This window comes from Drosophila sechellia, chromosome 2L (assembly GCF_004382195.2).
Source record: "Drosophila sechellia strain sech25 chromosome 2L, ASM438219v1, whole genome shotgun sequence".
Lineage (NCBI taxonomy): Eukaryota > Metazoa > Arthropoda > Insecta > Diptera > Drosophilidae > Drosophila > Drosophila sechellia.
In genome coordinates, this window is record NC_045949.1 from 18,486,472 (window position 1) to 18,511,036 (window position 24,565).

The 24,565-nt window shown below is 43.0% G+C and overlaps 1 protein-coding gene across 1 annotated transcript; it reads right to left on the reverse strand.

The window, feature by feature from the left end:
• Positions 1-33: 33 nt before the first annotated feature.
• LOC6614604 (insulin gene enhancer protein isl-1) lies at positions 34-21,554 on the reverse strand. Its single transcript, XM_002038996.2, has 9 exons — positions 20,953-21,554; positions 5,880-6,069; positions 4,782-4,912; positions 4,480-4,668; positions 2,590-2,710; positions 2,360-2,522; positions 2,086-2,301; positions 1,467-1,695; positions 34-1,403 (listed from the first exon to the last, which is right to left on the reverse strand). Exons 1-9 carry the CDS (start codon positions 21,089-21,091, stop codon positions 1,177-1,179), a joined length of 1,605 nt encoding a protein of 534 aa, XP_002039032.1. The 5' UTR covers positions 21,092-21,554; the 3' UTR covers positions 34-1,176.
• Positions 21,555-24,565: the final 3,011 nt, after the last annotated feature.

A 24,565-nucleotide genomic window follows, 5' to 3' on the forward strand; every position in this document is an offset into this window, starting at 1 on the left:
AAATAAAACATCGTATTTTTGTTATTTTTCGTCTTGTTTTTTTGTGGTTTTATTTTCGTTTGTAATTTCATTTAAACATTTTCTATAGTTACTAAAATTACTTATGTACTGTTTATTATTAATATTAGTTAAATATTATTGAAAATACATTAGTTGTTTTACGAAACAGTTCATAAACATCCTTGGTACACTTCGTCATTTCTTTCTGCCTTTCCGCTACCGGATTTGTTGTCTCCCTCGCCTTGTAATGCATTTCGGAAATGTTTAAAAACTAACAAATAAGTCTAGATTTAGTTACAGTTTTTGTTTCTCACTTACATAAAATTCCCCTCCGCCTTTCTGCATTTATTTATTTATAATAATTTTGAGTTTCTTTTGCCATACAATTTATGAACTTAACGTAGATGCTTTTGTTGTTGCTAATTCGATTTACAAGTTTGCCAAGTGCGACTTTATAGTTTATAGCTACGCCTCGGATTTCACATCCCATATAATACACACGAGTCAGATTCTCTTTTCGTTTTTTTCGATCGGTTCTTTTGCATTTTGAATGAAAATATATTTGTTTAATATTAATATATAAAAGGTATTTACAAATTTATGCTTAATGAAATTCCCTACTTGATGCGAAGTAACTGTTTTCTTTTTGTTATCATAATTTTTGTTTTCGTGTCTGAAATTATTGTAATAACTTTTCAAGTGTGTGAGCATTTTTGTTTAGCTTACATTAATTTTTCCATGATCATTTTTTTTCTCGAACTCAACAACAAAAGTGTATGTTACATAACGAACCAGAGCCAGATTATCCACAAAATGCCAACGGACTACAGACTATTTTTTGGCACCGAATCAAACAGAATAAAATTAAATGTACGAATACACATGAGTAGAATATGAAAATGCGGACAGAAAGAATTGCACAACCCCGAATACAGTCGAACTCCACTTACTGGATAAAACTATTGGCGAAACGTTTTCAAATAAACTTTTGACAAAAATGATCAAACTATTGAATGAACTACAAATTATTTAGGGATTAGACGAAGTTTTCAATTGAAGATCAGAATTTCAGCACGGGTGTGAATATTTTGCAAGACAACTTTTCGAGTTCATGAAGTTCGACTGCAGCTCCTCACGTTCGAGCTTCCTGCCACGCCCTCTGCGCGCCCTTTGTTTTTAGAGAACCGCATGTGAGGCCGGGGAAGCCGAGCCCGTTACCTTCTGGAGCATTTGCATGAGCTGCTCGGTGGCCGACTGATTGGCCACCACGCCCAAGCCCAGGACACCTGAACCACCGCCCACGGCACTGCCACCCCCTGCTCCGACGCCCGATGGCGGCGAGGAGATCGATGTGCCCGCCGAGGCCGAGGAAGAGGACGACGGGGTCAGCGCCAGCTTGGATTCTGGGAGCAACAAAAGAAGCTGGATTAGATTCGGTTCGATTGTCTACGGACTGCCCTGCATACTGTCATCGCTCTCCAGGTAGGTGACGTAGGAGTCGGTGCTGTCCGGATGGTGGTGTGAGGTGATTCCGGAGTCCAAACTGCTGCCTCCGGGCTGCTGGTTCGGCTGCTGGTTCTGGTGGTTGTGCGGTCCGCCGGGGGGCGGGGGGTGCTGGTGGGGAGGTCCTTGCGCCGGATGCGAGTGCGGATGCGGCGGCAGGATGGGCATCCCATTCAGGTCGTAGCCGTGCATCTGCGGGAAGAGAACGGAACGGGGTTATTTTCTTAATCGAAAATGTAGAATCTTTGTATTATTGAAATGTAATGTTTATTGGGGGGATTAAAAGACATAGAAATAATGTATTCACGGTCATCTTGGTGATAACAGCTAAACAACTAATTTATTATCCATTCATCATCGCCTGAGAAGTTTATTGATACACGTATTCAAAAGATGTTTTTAATAGGTTTATTTCTCGCATATTTATAATATATCCTAACCAGTTTTGAATTGGCAAGCAAACAGCCATACCAAAATTATGCAATCTAGTTCTAAAATCAAAATGAACTCGTTTCCGATTATGGTTTAATAAAGGGATTATAAGGATAACTACCCCGATTAGTGTATTTGTATATCCCTTACCTGATTGACCAACTGCTGAAATGCGGGCGTGTGGGTATTGATCGCTCCATTGCTGTCGAGATCGGCGTGAAGGGCGAAGTCGCTTAAGGCTTTCCACGGCGGTTGATATGTCTGCACATCCAGGCCCTGAAGATTCAGTGGGGAGTCATGCCGCACCGGGGAGCTGGCGATCATGGGGATGCCCTGCATGGCGCCGTAGCCCAGCTTGCGACCCTCCTGTCAGGGGAGAATTCCAATGAGATATGTATGGGCACGTGGAATGGGTTCTTCTTACCTTCTCCTGCTGCATTTGCAGCTTCATCTGGATGGTCTTCTTTTTGTCCTTGCAGCGCTTGTTCTGGAACCACACTCGGATGACTCGCGGCGACAGGCTCGTCATCTCCACCAGCTGCTCCTTCATGAGCGCATCAGGTCGCGGATTAGCATTGTAGCAGGTTCTGGAAGAAGTAAGTTATTTTTAAAACATATTTCCTATATATCTCTAATATGCAATAGACCACTCACCTGAGCGTATGCAGCTGTTTCTCATTGAGCACGGTCCGAACCCGCGTGGGCTTGCCATCCGATGGCCCCGAGGGTCGCTTGTCCCTAATACTTTTGTGTGAGCCCGATTCGCTGCCAGAATCTGCATGGGAAACAGAAAGATACTCCATCAATTCGTTTGCTATTTTTGGCAAAAAAGAGCCGCTTTGAAGTGCCGATGAGGTAGATTGCTCGCTTGCTCTTGTTGTCTTGCTGCTATTACTGTTCAGTTCTGCCTCACTTTTGGCCCACAACAATTGCACCAAAAATATGGCCAATTGCGTTGAATTCGGCATTGAAAGATCAAAGGCACACGCTTTTCCCCATTGGCTTCGATCCTCGGTAATTAAGTCGTGTTTCACAACCCCCGAAACAAGGTGTTATCTAGTTTTCGATCGTGCAGATCGATCGGTGATTTTATCGTGGCGGTGTGGTTCTTTTGAAGGAATTTTCTCTCATTCTTTTCTTATCGAGGCTTGCGAATTTTGCAAAAACTATTACCAATATTGGGACTACTTTGGGGTATACAAATGTGAGTAATTACCACTATTGGCCAGAATGTAACAGCCTATTCTTGCGCAGTTAGGACGCTAATTTCTCTCAGTGCCGAACTTCAAAGAGTCGCGACCGCTGCGGTTTGGCAAACACTCGACCAGACTGCATGCCGTTTTCGAGTTGAGCACAAACAAACAATCCGGCAAGTGGAACTATGAATGGTGCTCTGTGCCATCCACTACCCGACTGGCTGATTGATCATACGACCTGTCGATCCCTCGATCGAAGCCAGTCAAACAAAAGTAAAATTCCCAAGAAGTTGCTTGTCAATGTTTGCCCGCTTGAACGCATCGATGCAATGCGCACTTTTTGTTTGCCCTGGCAGCGGATTTTTCAATATAGGTTTCCCTTCATTGGAAACCCTTTTGCAAAACAGGCGGGCAGGGCGGCGGGTTTGCCGCCACACACGTTTGGCATCCATCGTTTGACATCGCCGCCCCATGTTGATAAGGCGACTCTGGCTCCAGCTACAGCTCCAAGTAACCATTCCGTCGATTCTCTCCGTTCTGGTTAAACAATGAGATTATGTTGACGATATGGTTTGACAATTGTCGTACATTGTTTGACGTTTGCCGATTTCTGTTTGCTCTGCTATATCACTTACAAGGATGTAACGCTGTCTTTCTAAGAACAAAACACGAGCACGTCGCTTTTGTGCGATGCCGAACTGTTTGGTTATTTGTGGCCCACAGTCGCAGCTCCATTCACAGAACCAGACCAATTTGGGCTAATTAGGATGGCAATCTTTTCGGTGGAAAGCGAATGGAGTGGAAAAGGCGGAAAAGGGGAAATGGTGCGCCGAATGGGTTGACTTTTCGCCTCGGGGAATTCAAATGGTCGATAGTGGATGTGGCTTGGTTCTTTGTAAGCTCCATAAAAAATGGGACAGGATTGCAGATGTCGCCGAATAGAAGCTTTAAGGAGGTATTAACTGGGATAACTGGGACTTGTGTTTAAATGTGGGCAGGATCCTAGTTCTCAGTCTTTGGAATTTAGTAGTAATGAAGGATGTTATCACATTTAGTTTTTCCCATAACTAATTATACTTAGTAACGATTCGCTGCAACAATGCTGATGAATGAGTCATAAAGATAGCCAAATAGATGGCACGAAACCGGAAACTACCGAGAAAATATTGGGTTACAGTGTCAACTGAAAGGGCAAACAATAGAAGTAACATCCCCAAAACTGAAGAGCCCTAGATGAAGGGTTGTTATGCTGAGTCAACAAATCCAGCGGGAGTCCGGGCCCCAATAGCATCCCCCACTCGAAGCTCCTCTTGGGGAGCTGAAATCAGGGGCCAAATGGGACACTCACCTGACATTGAACCCAATTCGCTGGAATGGTTGTTATTGCTAAGGTTGGTGTTGTTGTTGTTACTACTGCTAATATTGTTGTTGCTCTCCACCGACGAAGAAGTGAGGCTGCTCTGCGACGATTTCTCCAGCACATCGTGATCCTCCTTGCAGTACAAAGCCCCGGCATCGCGTAACGCGAATTCATCGCCTAAAATTCCAGGTAAACAGTCAGTTGTTTGATAGGCAAATAAGCGGTGGGAGAGCGAAGGGGCTGAAGGGGCAAAAGGGGGAAGGGGTATGTTAACCAAATATTAAACTCACCTGGCAGCAATTGTCGCGCACACGCGGAGCATCGAAAGCACTCGATGTGAAAGATTTTCGTTTTGGCCCGCATCACAAAATCATTTTTGCTGAAGGAGTTGCCACATTTATCACATTTTGTACCAAATAACCTGGAAATGATATTAAATAAATATTTTAGAATGTTATATGATAATAATTACATTTTTATTCAAGAAACCTAAAATCCTCCATGTTTAATAGTAATATTCAATGGGTCCAACTTATTGTACTCATCATTAAAATTTTTATTTATTGTAGAACATTAACTAATGTAATATTAGCTAATATAATGACAATATATTGTAGTATCGAAGTAAAAGAGATGCCCAAAATCGTATAAAGATCCCATGATTGGAGCTTGTAAACAGCCTTGAATGAGTTCACCAACGGTTGAATTGCAGGGGGGTGGTGGGTGTTGGCAGTGCTTGTTTATGGCTATAAAATAAAATTCTTTTGTCAGTGCCGACAGCCCAGTGTTCATCAATCATCCGAGCGCACAGTGTGTGTGTGCGGTGGAATAGTGTTAATTTATAGCTTTGCACGTGTTAATCAATTATTCAAAGATTTGCATGGCAAATAGTAGACTTTGGTCGCCGGTCGCCGGCTGTACGATGGCAAAAAAAAAAAACAAAAAAAAAACAAACGATGCAAACACACCGATTTTATTGCACGTCATACATTTAGCGATGATGAAACTCAAACCCCAATCCCAGATACCCAGATACCCAGTTCCCCGAGTCTCCGGCTACCGAGGACCAGCTGTTGATTAGAACATAGTATTTGCCTTTTTGTATTGGCATCGGCGGGCTAATTGGCTGGGCTAACAAGACTGGCTAACAGAACGGCGGCCTAAACGTTTGCCGAACGCTACAATTGGGAATGAAAATGAAAAGGCCAAGCGCATGACACGGAGTGTGTGCCTAGGGCTGAGCAAATAGCTTTCGAATGAGAGTTGGGCCAAGTGGAAATTAGGTAATGCCCCCCGCGGGCCATCAGGGCTTTAGTTTCAAATTGAGATGCGGCCGTGGAAAGCGGAGCAGATACAGCACCTGGCTAGGACCATAAACCCGAACTCACCTAACATAATCACGCTTGCAGTAGGTCTTGCCGTCGCGCACAAAACACGTACAGCTTTCGTCCAGGAACTGCCTGCACTCCTGGCACTTCAGACACGCCGCATGCCACTCCAGATCGGGGGCAACGCGCAAGATGTACTGGTCGTGGATCTGGCCGCCACAGCCGACGCAGTGAGATAGGCGTTGTTTTTCTGAAATCGCACAAAAAGTATAATATTAGTACTTAATTGGCATAAGCTTGCAAGGGAGACAATAAGGAAACATTGTTGAAGTTGCACAATTATATGTGTATATATTGATAATATTCAGGTTAGGAGTGCGAGAATTATATAGTAAAGAGGTCGAGATATATGTATGTTGATTATATAGACCAAAGTTCAATTAATTTATAAACTACAACCATATTAGATATGGATACAGAATAAATTTATATTTGCCGACGGGAAAAGCAGCAGCCTTGGATGCCCAACAACTTTTCCACCTTGCTGTAATTTGCTTTGCCTAGCAGTTTCTATACTTTTATTTTTTGGCACAAACTTAAATTAATTTTGCCAATTATGCCTTTGGAAACGTAAACAAATAGCAAGTGAGACAGCAAAGACGGCGCTAATTAACAAACTGTTATCAAATAATCCGAGCTTTTCCTGTTTACCCAAGTGCCGCACTCCCTTTTTGGAGTCGAGGACTGCGCTGCGATGGAAAAACTTTTCGTGCCACAAAAGTTTTCCTTTTCGGATGGGTCTTCGGCGTTTTTCTGGGGGAAAAACATTTGAAAAATTCATAAATCCTGGCCAAGCCAACTGAAACGCAGCAGCCATTTTCAAGTATTTAAGTTGAACATTTTCCTCCACTTCGCCTCGTGCTTTATTTCTTCCGTAGCTCTGCTTTTCCTTTTCCTTTTTTTTTTTTGTTGGCCAAACTTTGGGTGGCAAGCGAACGAATGGGGAGAAAAAATCAATGCAATCATTGCCACATTATGTACATGCCACTCCCTCCCCTCCCCCTCTCACGACTATGTGCTGCTGTAATCCTTGGCAGAGGAAAACTTTTTCCCGGCTGCTGTTGAAAAATTAAGAAAAACTTTGACGCGCGTTTAGCACGTTTTAAATGTTTCGTTTCCCTCTTTTCCCCCTTTCCACCGTCACAACCCAACCCCCCACACACACACAAACAAACACACACATTGGGAGAACTGAAAAAATCGCAAAACACACACATTCGTGCACAGATAAAATCTGTATCTGTTGCCTTGCTTGTATCTTTGTATCTTTAAACGTGGCCGCGTATCTGAGTATTTCTTTTTTCTTGTTTCTTTTTTTTGGGAGTGGTTAGGGGCAGGAAGTGGGGCGGCTAGCAGCGGAAAGGGGCGGGGCTGGGGCTTAGGGTGTATGTGTATATGTATCTGGCGTATCTTTCTTTCGCACTCGCTGTAGCTACACATGAATTATTTATAAAGGCGGAGCAGACAAGTTGCTGCTGCCGTTGTTGTTCGTGTATATTCTTTCCTTATTTTTTCGCCAATTTTTGTAGGTTTATATTTTTCTTATACCCTTCTTGGGGGGATTGCAGCTGATAAGCCTAGGATACAATTATATTTTCAATTGATTTCATAGCAATGTACATAAATTAATTTGCAATGAACATCTTAAGATATTTGTTTCTTATTATCAGCAAATGAACGTTTTGTTATTTTTAATAAATATAAAAATTATTTTAATATATTTTTAGATAAAGATCAAATTAATCATACATATGAGATGCTTCGGTTATTATTTTGTATTATTTTATTTTGTATTATTTTATTTTGTATTTCAAATATTCCTTCACACTTTCGAAATAACATTTAGGTTCTTAACTTCCGTACATTTTTGAGGGTATTTAAGAGATACTTTAAGTATCTGGCAAGAAAAGCCATCGTACTTGGCTTGTATTTGTTGCTCTTCCAGCTCCAAGTGCTGGGGATTCGGATTCAGACGGGCGGATTCGGACACACTGACAGCTGGAGGGAATGAAAGACTGACAAACGGACGGACAGGCGGCATTTACTTCCATGTTTCAGCCTCCAATTGCTGTGGGTCTTTTTCTTTTCTTTACTTTTTTCCTTGGCTTGGGGGAAGGTGCGTCTTTCTCTTGTTTTCTTTGTATTTTTTGCCTTCAAAATGTTGCTATATAATGCTACCCTATATGGACACATGTGTGTGCGCGTGTTGTGGCACAGCCACCATTTTTGCCTTTTTTTTGGCCGTATCTTTTGTTGTGCGTTCCTTTGGACAGTGTTTTGGATTTTTTTCCCCTTGCTCCTTCGCTGTTTGTATGAATTTCTGACAGTTATTTGTGAATGTGCGTGATTTTGGGATCTATGTATTGCTGGCTCCTGTATTTTTGGTCGCAGAGCCAGGGATTGGGGCTTCTGTTGCCTTAATGATCCTGCGCAGTTCGTTTTCATTTTTCTTTTGCGCCCATACACCCATACACCCACATGGCCGCACACAGATACACGCACGCACACAGCCGCAGCCATTATGGCTGTAATGGGAATTTAAGCGCAACTCCTGCGCCTGTGTGCTGCTTTTCCGTTCGGGGGGGTTTTTCCGCTTTTGTGGCGTATCTTTTGCATGTTATGTTGCCATTTTGTTGGCCTCCCCACCACCCACAAAGTGCCACCCACGCTCCCCTCAGTTTTCCTGGGGGTTGACGCGCAGTGGTTCTTTTATTTTCCTTTTTTTTGGGGAGATTTTTCAGTGCGGCACACATTGGACCAAAATGCAATTTTGTCTCGTGTTGTCGTCTATGAATTTTTCGACTGTGTCGGCGGTTTCTCTCGGTGAGTGAAATAGCTGGCGGTGCGGGTTAAGGTGGGGCACTGGGGGTTAATGCGTGGTAAAGCGGCTGTGTGTGTGTGTGTGTGGCACATGCGGCAACTGCGGCTTTTTCACTTTTAACGAGGAAAACGCTTCGCAAGCTGCGTGTTTCCCATTTTTGCCTGTCACTTCTGTTTCTTCCTCATTCATTCACTAATTTCCCGAATTTTTTTTGTTTTTTTTTTTGTTTTTTTTTTTGCTTTTGCTATTTTTGCTCGTTCCTAGTCTGTATATCTTTTCCATTTAAATAACGAAACATTTTCCATGACTCTGTGGCAGCAGCACTTGATCTTGGTGGGCTTGTTCACGTTTATATGCTGAGAGGTGTTCAAGTTTTTAATGGCCACACCTTTTTGGCCATTGCTCTTGACCTCGGCAACCTTTGTGTGAGTTGCATATGATGTAATTGCTTGTCGATCGGAAAACCGTGTTTGGCATTGTCGTGGGGGTTCTGTGGGAACTCAGACAGTTGGTCTCTAACTGGGTTTTCTTGGATTTAGCGGCTTTAATTTGCTCGAATGAAAGGGATTTCGCAATGGAGTAAAACGATTTCTTTAAAGTGTGCAAACTGTGAAGGGTGTACTGATTCAAGAGTATCAGTCTTAAATAAAAATATAATTTAAATGCCTCCTTTATAGATTCCCCGAACTTTGATTAAAAGCATCGTGACCAATAAAATGTAACATTGAGGCACTTTTATCTAAATTACACGAGTAAAGTTCCGTGTCTGTGATGGACTGGTAGTCTGTGGACTCTGATTTGAACTTGATCTATTGATCTGCGGGAAATTGATGACTGAGCAATAAACATATCAAGGAATTCGTGCCAAGAAACGCCCACCAAGAAGTGAATCGAAGATTGTGGTTAGTGTTTCTCGGTCTCCTCCTTGCTTTTCTCTCTCTCTCTCTCTCTTACTCCGTGCTACCCATCTCTCTCGCTGGCTCTTCTTATCAATGCCGGCAATCTTTCAAAGGCCACATAAAAGGGGGGATGGAAATGAGGGAACAAGTAAAATTGCAGTCAAATCAACTCGGGCTACTTCACAGATACAGATACAACAGCACGCACGTTCACAGATACAGATACATTGCAATGGCTGCCCAGCATCTTCTTGCTCTTTTCGTACGCCTTTTTTATTTTCCTTACTGTTGCTCGACAAGGGGCAACATGCAAAATGCAAAGCATCGATAAGATACGTTTTGGGCAGGCTCTCCACTCTTGGCCACAAACGCAAATGAGGGGCGAGAAAAAATTATGGAAGCTCCGCCGGATATGGGCGCGATTTCAAAAGCCACTACTGTTTGTGTCTTCGCCAGGGGACGGGGGCCAGTGGAGGGTTAAGGGCACCCTTTGATTTATGGCATATTTGTTATAAGGTAAATACAAAGCGCAGTCACACAGCGAGTATCGCTTTTTAGTGGCACAGCAAGTGCCGCTTCTTTTTTCGGACCTAACTAGGAATTTCACATGACTATAAACTGAGCTTGGAGTACACCAAGAAAAACGGAACTCTTTCCAGTTTTTTGCTTCATTTGTGTTAACAACTTTTGATAAAACTAAATTATTCTATGAAAATGTAAATTATATATTAAGTATTTAAAATGTGTAATCGAATCTTGAATTTTGTATTGTTTTCACAACTCTTTTCATGTAAATAAACCAGTTATCCAACTTGAAGAGCAGTTTGCAAGAGAGAAACAGGCAGCTCGTGTCTTCTAGGAAAATTTGTTAATTTTCCTGGAAGCTGTTGTGGGATTCTTAAACGAGTTGAAGCCGAGGTTCATTCAGCTCGCCAGTCCTCCGTTTATATTTTTGTTACCTGTGGAACGATTTAAAAAATTAATGATGACAGGCGGCGAGGACGAAACTTCGGAACACGTGCCCCTCTGGATGTTTTTGTATTTTTTCCTTTCTGCTCCTCCGCTTGGACAATTCGAATTCACATTTTGACAGACTCATCAATTTTGTAGATACGATGCGAGAGAAGGACAGGGACTGCGAGCGGTGGAGAGGAGTGAAGAGTGCGGCTTTTGGCCACTGATTAGGCCATGTTTTGTTGGCCAGGCTATTGTCTTTCGAGCGTGGGCAGGGCAATCTCTGGTTTTCCTCTCACTCCAACGACTTCAAAGGAAGTTTTGCGGTCTGTGATTTGTTTGTCCCCGAGACTTTGATACCTTCAATTGTTTCTGCAGTTTTGGGAATTTAGCATCTCTCGCTCTGACTTAAGTTGGCTTAATTAAGTGCAGTTGTGCAGTTGCTCTGACAATGGGACTGCATTATCTTAATTCAGCCGTTGGCGAAAAGTAAGTCGGGGGAAATGGTCGAAAAACCCCACCGAGTTATCTCGATCGATACTTTGTGTGTATGTATATCTTTCTCGTTCTGTCTGGATACGAATTTGCCTAATTAATTACACACAACACACAATACCAAAAGGGGTTAACACAAGCTGAGTTTTGAATTTTGTTTGGCAGGTCAAAAATAAGGGATACATTATTTTTGATATATAAGGGATACATTAAATTTCAAATTTAAATTTTAGGGGATTTAGGAGGGATGAAGTCGGTGGAACTAATGAAGCAAATAGATTTAGACTTAGCCAGCAACTTAAGTAGTTCGTAAGTTAAGCGAAATTGGCTTAGAGGAATGAAGATAGTTTAAGTAGATTTTAGCCTTTACTCAAAGCCAGAAATGCAAGACAATTGCATCTATTATCATGGATTTGTGTTAGAGTTTGGAAAGAACTCATGTCATTAAAAGATATGCATACTTTAGATGAATATATTCTTTTTGATGATTTATTTTTTAAATATTTTATAACCATCTAACCCGCACTTTCGTGTCACGCTGCCATCTCGAATGCAGGCATGTGTAACCCAGCAAGCGCAGCCAATAACTGATCAATGCAAACTGACTCTTCTGCTCAAATATGCATATAAAAAAGAATCAACAATGGGGGAACAAGGGGCTCTGAAAACACACATCCAAAAGAAGCCGCCGCCAGGCAATCACTTTGAAGTGTTTGATTTTCGAATTGGCCGTCGCAGTTAACTGAATACGTCTGTTGTGGCTCTTCTTGTTGTTGCTGCTGCTGCGTCTGCTGATGCTGCTGCTATTGGCGATGGCGATGGTGTTGGCTGTCGTTTTATTGAAGCCAAATTTGAATACTCGACCGGGGAGATGCCATCGGCCGGCTGCTGCTGAAGGCGCGACATCAAAGAGTGCCTGGACTCAAAATGGACATGGGCCTGCAACAATTTATGCCACATCCCCACTCCGGCGAGCGGGACGGCGCGATGTTGCCGCTGCGGTGCCCGTGAATGTTGCTGTTGCTGCTGCTGCTGCTGTGTGCTGTTGCATGTTGCAAGCTGGCTGAGTGAAGAACGGAAATGACCTTTTTTGTGTGTCGGCGGCTGAAAACAAAATGCCGATGTGCCCGAGAATCAAGGCTTAAATCTTCGTTCTCTTCAGAGAGCACTCAAAAAAAAACAAGGGGCAGGTTACAAAACAGAAAATTATGTGCAACAAACATTGAATTTATATGTAACTAAAATAATTCAAAAATGATATTTAGCATTTAAGAAACTGAGAAATTATTTTTGAAAGCTAGTTATAAAATGGAGTGATAAAAACTTTTTAACTATATTTAGAAACCTTTCAAGGCAGCCTTTCCCTTTTTTTCTCCAGATATATGAGTTATTTAGACAAATTTAATTAATCCGTAAGTTCCTTGTACCTATGAAAACTCGAAGCACATTTATAGTTTTTTTTTCGAGTGCATTTCTCGGTTTTCCCATCTCCCTGTCCCTCGGTGCCGCATGTCGCCGACAGATGACAAGAACCGATAGTGTCTTTTTTTTCATTCGAGCCCGGCTGCAGCCAGAATCGCAGCGTCTGGGGCTTCTCTTTGGCTCTGTTTGGGCCCGGTTAAGTGATGATCATGATGGGTTATTAGGCAGGTTGCGTTGACAACGCATTTGTCTTGCGATGGGGACGCCGACGTAGGATTCTCGGCCAGAGCGATAAGCGGGCGACATTTATTTATGGTGTTTTAACACAAGGCGCCCCTCGCACAACAATGTAAAGTGAAAAATAAAATAAAATAAAATCAAAGGTTGAAAAAACAACCGCACCTCAGTCCAGTCACTGGTACTGGAGAAAGCCAAGTCGAGCCGTCAGTTCAAAGTGTCAAATTAATGTCAGTAATGAACAAAAATCTACTCAAAAATCTGACTTTGATTCGACTGCAATTAAAGTGAGCCGCACACAAAGGAAAATGATCGGTAAAAAACTGCGTTTCCCAATGCAGTTTAGCCTTTTTGGGACAGAACGGGTTTGTGGTAACAAATTGTTAAATGCATTTGATTGTTGCTCTTTCCCAGTGACCATTTTAGTTTTTTACCCAGCTGCGTTTTGCATGTTTTGCGCATAATTTTGTTTGCATTTTTTCCACATTCCCATTCCGATTTGCATGTGCATATATTTTGCCATTTTAATTTGTCTAATTTTTTATGGCTTTCGGTTTATCATAAATTGCTTTCGGCTTTTGACTAATTAGAATGTGTGCGATTTGACCACATTTTTGCATTGCTGTCGCTGTTTTTGGCCCACTCTTGTTGTGCTGCCTTTGCTTGTTGTCTCTCCTCGGCCGTTTTGTGTAAATATTTGACCTGATGCGTGTGAACTTTAACAGTTCTTATGCTTTATTTGTCGCAAATATTGCGCAAACACGACAACACCAAAGGGTGCACCTCTGTCCCTCACCCCGCAGCTCCACCACCTCCTTTATAAGGCGAACTCCTTGGCCGGACTTTCTGGCCTTGTTTGCCTTTTGGCCAGGTTGTGTTTTCATTCTTTCCTTTTTTTTTGGTTGTTACTGCGAATGCGTGCCCCTTTTGCACTTGAACACTGTCGCTGGCTGTAGTTGTTCTTGTACTTGTTGGAGGTGTTGTTCTGGCAGTTGTACCTGATTCAGATCCACCTATTTTTTTTCTTGCATTCAACATAAATAAAGCCGCAGTTTTGCAGTATTTTCGGCTAGTTGAAAGTCTAGTAAGACATTGCCATCATGTTTGTTATACAAACTAAAACGACAGGCGTTTGCTCTTAAATATAAAGATATATATAGAATAAATTCGTAAATGACATCACAGAAAAATCCCTAATCCTTTTGAAAATTCCTGCTCCAATCTTCCGCATTTGAGGTGTGGCCAAGTCAGGATCGGAATCAAAGCCACCTTGGCAGCATGCGCGCCTAGCTGGAGCGACTTCGTCGTGGATGCAGCAACTCCAACTCCGTTATAAAAACTTAAGACCTCATTAAAAGACACCGCCTGCTTTATGGCACTCGAAGTCCGAGTTGCCCATTTAACGCGTTGCCGGGAAGCCCCCCTCCCTGTTTCCCCCCACCAAATGGCTGGGGTCCTGTTGCCATAGAGTATTTAAAACCCCGGCCGATTACGCACACGCAACTCCACACCAAAAAGAAAAAAAAGAGATGAAAATAAGAGGTAAATATCGAAGACCGCCGACCGCCAAAGGCTTTGGGCCCGTGTTCATGCAAATTTTTAACTTCATTTCGGCTTCGTTTTGTTAATTAATTTATATTATTTTATTTGGGTGTCGTATACACACACACAAACAGCCTGCATCTCTCGACCGAGTTCACAGTTTCTCAGTTTCTGTCGCTGTGTTCCAGTTGGACGAGAGTCTCGAACGACAAATTTATATTTAATGAGCTTCATAAAATTTGAATTTCAAAGGAGCCTTGCACCGCAGCGGCATGTTTCGATACCACAGATCAGAGAACCAGGGATCTCAGCCACAGACCCAAAGAGCCGAAGAGCTCTGAGATCAACTCGGACTGCAATCAACGCGATGGCAGGCTGGAAGTGGCGGCTTGGGGGGATTCCGAGTAAGATTCGGATACGAGTACGATTCTGGATTTCTGGATGTGAATCTGAATCCGATTCCGATTCCTGCCGATCTGGCTGCGTTCCAATAAATTGCTCGGTTTTATGGCAATTTAAGTAGGCTGCTTTATGGCCCTCCAACCCGTCGCTCTTCCTCTCACATTCCCCGACTATCCCGTCTAGTTGCGAATCGGGTTCGGATTCTTCGTTCTCGGATCTCTGATCTCGACTTCCATCTCCATCGGGCAAACCGCATGATTCACTTGCTGATCTGTGTGGTCGGCCAGGGAAGATGTATTACGTGGTCTACCCACTTTTAGGCGGCGACAAAACGCTCGCCGCCAACTTCCTCATAAATTAAAGAAAAATACAAATTCGAAAAAAGGCGGGCAGTCGCTGGAAGATCTGCAAACGCCTCAACTTGCTTGGTCGGTTTTCAACTCGCCTTGTTGGCAACAATTCAATTTGACATAATGAGCTACATTTTGTTTACAACGGCAAACGTATGGCTGCCAGTTGCTTCTCTTTGAAGTGGGAGGAATTAAGATATGAATTTCCTAGGTCTATATAAATGGTATGCTGATTTGAAGACGAATCACTTAACTGTCACTGCATATTTGTAATCTCTGGAAAGCGAATTCGTATAAAGAAAATGTATCTTATTGAACTTCAGTGGTGTTTGGCAGCTAGAATGCTTCCCACTCGCGAAACCGCTTTTGATGTGATCTAATTTGGGGAGCATTATGACTTCCTATGATTCGTGGCAGCCCGAGAAATCAACGGTGTTTTGGACGTAAACCAGAGGCAGCAACTTGTTTGGCCTGTTTCCCAGTCTCCTCCCCTCCTCTGGCCGCAGGTGAATGCCTCTCTTTCCGTCTGGCCGTGTGGCAACATTTCAATTTGACATAATGAGCCGCAAGCCCGGGCTGCAGGTAGAGATGTGTGAGCTGGCTTAGTGGTTGCGACCATTACCATCCGTCGGGATATGCTCCCGTCAAAATATTGTCAGGTAACTAACGGCAATTGCGGCTACCGTCTGGCGACGTGTCTGCCCAAAGTCGCGATCCCTAATATCCATACGTATATATTGGGCAGATATAATAACCGAACTGAATGAGTCGCCCCGTGGCGCGACAATCGAAATTGGTCTCGCCTTTCGAGACCGGGGTTTTGGGTTCAGTTCATGAGTCTGGACCTCGGCGGGCGGTCCAACCTGTTGAGCACTCCACTTGACATTGAGTGGAGTGGTTTTAAGCGGGCCAACAAGACGGATCTGGTGCACCCCTGAGTGTAATGGGATACGGCCACTACTGCTCTATAATTCGATCTCGATTTTTTGGTCGGATTGTGCAATCTGCTCAAGTGGCGTCTGGGCTGTGGGATTGGATTCTCCCTCTTGGATTCCAGCTGACGCCAGCGGCAAGTATTTGAAGTCCTCATCCTCACTTTATGGATCTCGCATAAAAGTTAGTTTTTCTAGGCAGTCCATGGTTGTTTCTGTTTTTTAGGGGTCCTACCTAGGCTCTTTTATTGTCTTTCATGCTTAATTAGTCATTAAAACAAGGGTTATAAAAGTGACACTCATAAAGCCAGCGGCTAGAGTGGGTATGGGCCAGAATAAAGCTTTAAAAACGACGCCATTAAAGTGGCCACCGCATGGCATGCAACACGCCAAAATGCCACACGGGAGCTTGGGTATATCCCGGTTGCACCTGAGCGGGGCATACATATATATACATATGTGGGCTTGGATGTACATATGTCTCTGTATTACATATCTATGTATTTGGCCAGGTGTCATATGGCGCAGCGGGTGCTCCGCCGAAAATCCCAGCGGGAAATGCAAAACGCTTGCCACTCTTAATGAGCGCCTGGAGAGAGGCACGAGTTTCCCCCGTTTTCCCTTTCGCCTTTCCCTCGATTTCCCGCGCCCTGGAGCTCTGGGGCTCCTCCTGTTTTCCAAGTCCTCACGCGATAAACGGGCGTGGCCGTCAGTTGTTCCCTTATTTCCTGGCCCGGTTAACTTCCGACTAATTTCTGGCCTGCACATTTATCAGTTCTCCGCTTCTCTGGTTTCTCCCTCATGGCTTCCAGCGGCGATTTCCCCAGCTGAAATTTAATATTTTTCTCCAGCCGAGCAAACAGTAGCCGCCTCTCACCTTGACAAGCTGCTGACACCTTGAATGAACTTTTCAAAAATGCGAGCGGGAAAAAAGGCACGGAGAATTTAAAAAAAAATTTTAATTGCACTTTAATAGTCAGGCGGCTGCTTTAATATGCCCAATTCCAGCAGGCGAGGGCTTTAAGAATATCTTGAAGTGCATTAATTAGGTTAGACAGCTTCGACGGAATCACTGGGCTTTAAAAACATTTTAGCTCGAAACAACACGATATGGAATATTTTGCTTTCAACGATGAGCCTTTTTCGAGGCAGTACTTTAATCGGGTCGAGGCTGTCCAATCACATCGATACTTAAAGTTAGCAGCATCCACTTGCCTTAAAGTGCCCGTAAGGAGGGAGGCTTTGCTTTTGGAGGGCAAACCAAATAAATAAATGTTGATATATAATGTATACTTTGAATTGTTATTGCCATTCCTGCAGTGCTGTAAGGTTTTATTTCTTATTCTTCCCATGACTTCTGACCATCTTCATTATCATCCAAATCTCTTTCAAATCAGCTGTTTGTATATGGCAAACGGAAATTCCAGGCATAATTCCCTAATTTCTCGACCCAGCGAGCTGTTAATTAATGCAAAGCAGCCAAAACTGCGAGGTGAATTGAGAGAATACCTGGACGCAGGAGACTGGGATTTGTTTTGATGGCTGCCAACTGTCTTCTAGACCTCGTTTTTTTTGGCACTCCGGACCAGATTCCAAATGATGGCAGGAAATATCGAGGGCGGGGAACTGGAGGTGACACTGGGCGCAGGCGCACAGCTGTCTTGGGTCCGAATCTCAGGTACTGGCCAAGCCAAAACTCCGGCCATACCATATTGATCTAGTGCCGGGGACCGAAGTGCAAAATCAGATAAGCTTTGGGATTTACGTTTCTGTCTGCGCTGCCTTTTTGGGCCTTTGGGTTCAGGTCGGGAATTTATGGATTGCGCCTAAATAACTTTATCACACCCCAAGCAGCGGCAGCAGCAGGGATTCCGAAATAAAAATCACACCGGAAACGGGAAGGCAAGCGAAAAATGTCAGCCAGGGACAACAGGAATTTGGATAGGAACTCGTAAAATATAGATAACGTCTGTCTGCCTTTGGCGAACTAATGGGTGTGGCTCCCTCCTGACGTCACCACTGTCGTATTGTTTTGTGTGCTGTTTTGCACTTAAAGTTGGGCCAAAATGATAGGAAAGAATAACAAACCTAGCGCTATGACTATTCAAGCAAATATTCAATCAATTTCCAACCTTAACCCAGTGAATCTTCCAATACGAAACTACCAAAAGCAACAAAATTCCAAATTCCAAACGAACTCGATCGAAGCACGTTTAGAATGGTAATATAGTTAATTTTATGGCACTCTAAATCGAATCGCGTTGCGTATACGAAACATCTTTTCCTTTCACTGACGTTTCAGCGGCTCTATAAATAACCAAGAGATCTGAGATCGGTGATCTATGCCTAAATAACCAGCCTCATCTGAAAACTCGGTTCCATTCTCTTTCGATCCCAGACGACTTAACCTTATATGGCCGACGATTGACACTTTACAAATTATTCTAAAAATTATTTCAACTTTTTGTGCATTGGCTAAACATTTGCCCAATCCATTTTTCACAATTAACTTTCGAAAGGTTTTGTTGTTTTGAACTTTTGTGTTTATTCATCGAAAATGCCAATTAGCATTCTGTGAATTTGCTGCCGAGAAATTTAAATGGAATTAATATGAATTAGATTAGGGAACATGTGTAGGACGAGTAGGGGGAAAATCCGTGCCACCACCGCTCCGCATTTTATTCAAATTTTTGGCTAACTGGTTAACTATAAAAATAAAAATCGCTTGGCTTTTATGGCCGCAAATAATTGTCAATTTTTTATGGTCCTCAACATAAAGTGGTACAATTTTATGGCAGCCGACAACATGAAAAACTGAAACTAGTTCAACGCCCTGATGTATGCAGCGATCTCGGACTTAATTTTCTATAGAGCACGGAGAGTAAACAAAGGCTCCTCACATACTTCAGATGGCGATTTCTTTTTGTTTTTACTATATTTAATTAATTTAACGACTACTTGAGAAGTTGCCAACGACATGTTGACTGGAGGCCCGGGTCTGTGACATGGAAAACTCATTAAAATGTTTACAGCGCTCAAAAATCAACAAACAAACAAAACTCGCCTCGGAACCAAGCGAACTAACAAAAGAGAGAGGAGCAGCTGGCAGATACTAGAGGGGCAACGAAAACTACAAAAATTGTTTTCATTTCAAATATCAACTTGAAGCTGCAAAACTCTAACTTAAAGTTTTGTCAGCCGCCAACTAACTCACAGAGCAACTAAGCAGAGCGTTCGGGAGGAAAACTTTGTGAAAAGTTTTCAAATTAAAATGTCCGGACATTAAATATTTAGCAGCGCTCCATGGCCGACAACTAATTTGAATTTAAATTACAATTACTAAATTTCAATGCAATTTAAATGATTCGCAGCTGCATTGGCAGCAACTGCATGTACTGCATTATTCCAGCCTCATATATAATTCAATTTCCCCGAACCATTGTATATGTGATTATGATTATGATTTTTCATGTTTTCATTTTTTTCGGAATTTTTGTTTGGCTTTTTTGTGTTCTGCGGTCGTTCGTTTGGTTAGACAACTGTCAGCCAAAACATTTGTCACAATTTAGCATACGAAATAAAATTTGAATAAAATATATTCCTCCTTCTGTCACACACGGACGGCATTTTTTAATGACACTCTTGGTTTATGAATTCATAAAATGCATTTTGGTTAACAAGCTTTAGTCTAGTTAAAAATTTGTCACAGTATCGCATGAGATACATTTGTGAGCATTTCCAGCTATTTTCAGCTTTTTTCATGCAATTACTTGCGCGCGCGGTTAATTGCTCAGCATTAAAATGTCATTCAACCGTTAATTGGCTTCTATATTATATGTAAAGTGTGCTTAAAATAAAATTCGGCTATAATTTAACAGTTATTGCCGTACAGAAACAACAAGTGACAGGTCGAGATAGGGTCTAAGCCCATTACAAAAGTTGCAGCTCGACGAACGACTGTTGCCCAAATAAATTTGAACCTAAAGATACATAGAACCTCAGAAAGTCGTTCAATAAACAAAAAAAAAGAATCCTCCAATTTGACAAAAGAATGGCACAATAAAAATTATTTATGGATTCGTATTTTTTGGTATTACTCTCCACATTAATTTGTTTGTAATTATTTTAGTGCAGCCTTGCTCACATCACATCCATTGGCAAAATAAAAAACTCAAGGTATGAAAGAGTTCAACGCGTGCCTGACCTTTTTAATGGTTTTGGTATAAAAATAACTTCGACCTTCATTACAAATAAACTTGACTAACAGTTCATGGATTTAAAGCTCGGAACCTTTGAGTCCGAGCCTTGATCTCTGATATCTGGAATGTCTGCTGGGCATTAAAATGTTTAAAAAATAAGCCAGACAAGTTTACAACTGTGATTTGGGTGCGAGCATTTGTTAACACAGCTTTTACTTATTTTATTGGCTTTTAATGTCCAAAGCGGGCTTTCCTACGTTCCTTTTCCATATTTACGAATCGAGAAAGTTACCCATCGGCGACTCTTGTTTAATGACTATTTAATTTGCCAATTTTTGTTTGGGGACTAGGACAATAGCCATAAATAAGTCATTACCTGCTTTAAATAGCTTTATTAGCGGCAAATGATTCGACACTGATGCGTGATCTATGTAATGATGTTAATTGGGGTTTGGCAATTTGGAGATGGTTTACAGTAGATCAACAAAGCGCTTTTTTACGCTAAAACCCTATGAGCCTCTAAGTTATTTGTCAGGGCACTTATCTAAATCCAAATTTTAAATCTAAGGGAACTAAGGAAACAACTGTAATGCCTTCTTAAACAGACCGAAAGTACTTAGAACCAACAAATGTAGCTAGAAGATACAATAGCCTCATATCCGAACTGTGGAAGGGCATTCCATTGTTATTTTTTTAAGACTGTCCCTAGGTAAGTGATCGTGCTATCTATACCAGTATTAAATATCGTCCTTTTCAAGGATGCAGCCCAAATAGCCCGAAATCGGAAAGCCAGCAGCAGCCCTTGAATATCGGTACTCACTTATCACATCGTGTCCGTGGCAATCCAAATCCAGGTGATGGTTCATCACCAGCGATGGCTGTAATCCAGTTTGATTGTGGTTGTGATTGTGCAACGGTAGCTGGTGAGCCAAATGGCCACCAATCTCTGCCATTACCATATATTTGGCTGACAGGACACTCGGCGAAGCACACTCGAGATATTTGTGGGCTGGGAATCTTGAGAGCGGGCGCCTTTTCGTTTTGGGCCGTACTCAAGAAGTTTCCGGCATTGAGCAGGAATATTTGTGTAAGGCACTTGTAGGGTTACTTATTCCGTGAAGTTTGCTTGAATTACTCAATTTGAGACCGGGACACAAAGCACTGGGTTTTCGGCGAATTTAGCGGGATTATCACGGCTGTGTGATCCGTGTGCGCACACGCGTTTTCCTCGCAGGGATTTGGATCTGTGGTGAGGGATTTAAGAGTCTCTCGCATCCGAGAAGGCAAATCCGACGGCTATCGAGCTAAGACGGTCGATGTTCGCGATACGACGGCTATATAGTAGCGATGACGACAACCGACCAACGACGATGTCTGGCGCACAAACATGCTCACTGCACGGAGACTGCTGAACGACTAAACCGGTCGGCGCTTCGTTCCGTTTGCCGTACGTTATCCGCACGCCAGCGAGCCAGCCACTCACCCCGAAATGTATCTCGCAGATACTTCTGCCTGCGAGAGCAGTGCGACTAGCTCGTCGCTCCGCAAGGGTAGGGTACTGGTGTGGCACTGGTGCAGCTGCAACCGGTTCCGAGTCAGCTCTGCGTGTGCTTCTCGGATAGCCGATAGCGGATAGCCGACTCGACGGGCTGACTGACTGCAGGGGGGAGTTCGAAACAGGAACAGGTGTTTTTGTCGCACTCGCTCTGCGGGCTGCGCTCTCACGCTCCGTCCTTGTCTGGCAGCAAGCCCATCTCTTTCGCTTCCACTTGGTGGGCCTTTTCTAAATGGCGGCGAAGCGGGCCAATCGGTTGGACGGAGTGCGCATGATCGACTCCGGCTGTGGCTGCGGGATCCACAATCCACAAATGGAGGCTGTCAGGGGGTGGGCCCACATCCTCGCTCCCTTCGCTGGCCTTTTGTTTTGCCAATTTCGCTTTTGGTTTTCGAAGTTTGTACTACAAAATGGTTGCACTTGTAAGCAAGCGCACCCCCCTTGCCAATCCCCCCTTCACCATCCGTCGTCTGTCTTTCTACCCCCGAACTGTTGTAATGCGCTTGTCGAACTTTTCGGCTGTAGCCCCTCCGCTTTGGGGCTCCCCTTTCCGCCCCTTTCAGCCCCCACCTGTCTCACCTGCCCGTCTTGACTTGGCTCTGCGGTCTGAAGGCGTCTCGTTTCGGGTGTGCTGCAACATCATAATAATTATTGATCTTTTGATTTCATCTTCTGGTCTTTCGGGGAGCGCTCCAATCTCCCCCCTGTTGCTCTGTTGCTCCTTCACGGCCCTGTTGCAATTTTAATGACGCCCCCGTACGGCAATTTATATATGTGTTCGAGTGGGTGGCGGTCGGTGTCTGTGTTGCGGTTAGCAGTTCGTTGACTTGGCACCCAGTTGCCAACATTTGCTGGCCGATGATTTGTTGTAATGTCAGTTACCAGTTACCATCACCGACTCTTGGGGTGCACTCGAAGAAAAGCTTGTTCAAATAATAATAATACATGTTTGCCTGTAATCAGGAAAGAAATTTAAGACGGGTTGATAGTGTTTAATGGAATATGGATTTTGAAATAGTGTGCATTTGTTGGGACAAAACATTTTCCATATTTATATAAAATATATGCTTTAGGTACAAACAAGTTTCAAGATATATTGAGATTACATTTTGAGATACATTTTGTATTAATATACTATTAAGATACTAGATAAGATTTCTTTATTATTTTTTCGAGTGTCTGTAGACCCTGACTATTTTTTGCCATTTTTATTTGACGTAGGGTATTTTGAAGGAGTGGCCCTGCTGCGAACGGGGCTGCTTGTGGGGCTGGTGGTGGTTGAGCTGGTTGAGGGGGTGGTGGTGCTGCTGCTGTGTTGTATAATCAAGGTCATCGAGCTACAGTTTCAGTGGCCCGCTTGCTCCGTTTGGGGCACTCATTCATAGCAGCCGTGTCTCAGTTAGCCAGACGCCGACATTAGTACATACTTGTTACAGCGAGCCACCCCCTTGCTGCCTCCCAACCCCATCCTCAGCCACCCCCAACAGTACCCCAACCACCCCCGAATGGCGAGGCTTTCGCGCCATTTCCTTCGCACTCGAGCGACAGCTGGGCAGCAGAAAACAGCTGACTGATGTCTGTGTGTCCGCCTGCGAGGGTGTGTGTGCCGGCGTATCTGTGTGCGGGCCAACTAGGCAGCTGTGTGGGTGTGCGTTTGCTGGCAACATGAATTCAAAATTTAATTAGGTCCCGTCCATTAATTGGGTTAATTGAAATGCCGGTAAAAGTCAACGCTTACGAATTAGGACATGTCACTCAAGCCACTGGGCATCGATATGGCCGAAACAACGTTCCACTTGTTGGTTGAAATAGTTCTGTTTCGATTCGTTTAATTGAAATTGAGCAGACATGCTATATTAGCCATTGTTTAATGTATTTTTCTGTTTAAGCCCACGGCGGATCTTAGCCATTGGACAACTTACTGTCCTGGACCTAATTGCAAAGCTACCGCGCTTAACTTGGCTTTAATTGTTGGCAGCTAATAAGGAAGATTGCATAGACTTGTTTCTATTTGATTCAGTTGGTAATTATATGTAATTATACTCTTATATGCAAAATATTTTATTATTCTATTAGGATAGTATAAGCAGTACTCATCACCATTTTTAATCATAACTGGCATTTATATTATATTATTTATTATATTCTCAACGTTTTTAGCTATTGGCTATTTATTCCTATTTGTCATTAGAATACTCTTTGTAATTAACATTAGTAAAGATATATATTTCAAGGATTTCCAGTACATTTCCCAAAGAGTTATGGTTATTGATTTCAATCTTGTTGGAAAATAAATATATTGATTAAAATGAAGGTGAGTGGCATTCTTGTGATAAATGAATACCAAATCGCAACCTTGGGCGTAAATAATATTTATTGCAGTTCTACGTTTATGCAAATGATTACGTTATGTTCCTAGAATTGTGCCCTTTCATTGATCCTAATTAAATAAGTTTAAACCGTTCTTAAGTTTCACTTTCGCTTACTCCAATATTTTTCACCATCATCTGCCCAGTCAACCTATTCCATTTCGTTTATTTCCAGACCCAAAAGCAAATGCAAATATATGCCCAAATGCGATCCAAAAGACGGTTTAGGCAATTTCCTATCCTCGAAAAACATTTGGCAAAAAGAAGTGGGCAAAAATTTATGCAAACAGGGGCGGGAAAACTAGGAAAAACACCTACACAAACAGAGGTGTGGAGGTCCTTCGTCCTTTCGCTCCGACTTGTGGCTCATTTAATTTTCGCACTTTTGGCGGATCCGGGGCAGATGTAAAATGGAATTCCGAATAAACGCTGCCAAGTGTAGTTGCGGTCGGATTACACGGCTGTCGAAGGGGGGCCGTGGGGCTGATAGGGGGTGGTATCTCAGCCGG

Bases quoted from the DNA above. Each gene is read 5' to 3' on its own strand.
- LOC6614604 (XM_002038996.2), bottom strand. From the start codon at position 21,091: ATGGTAATGGCAGAGATTGGTGGCCATTTGGCTCACCAGCTACCGTTG. The intron at 6,070-20,952 runs GTGAGTACCGAT...GTGCGATTTCAG, and splicing joins CCACGGACACGATGTGATAA to AAAAACAACGCCTATCTCAC. The intron at 4,669-4,781 runs GTGAGTTTAATA...CTGGAATTTTAG, and splicing joins TGCGCGACAATTGCTGCCAG to GCGATGAATTCGCGTTACGC.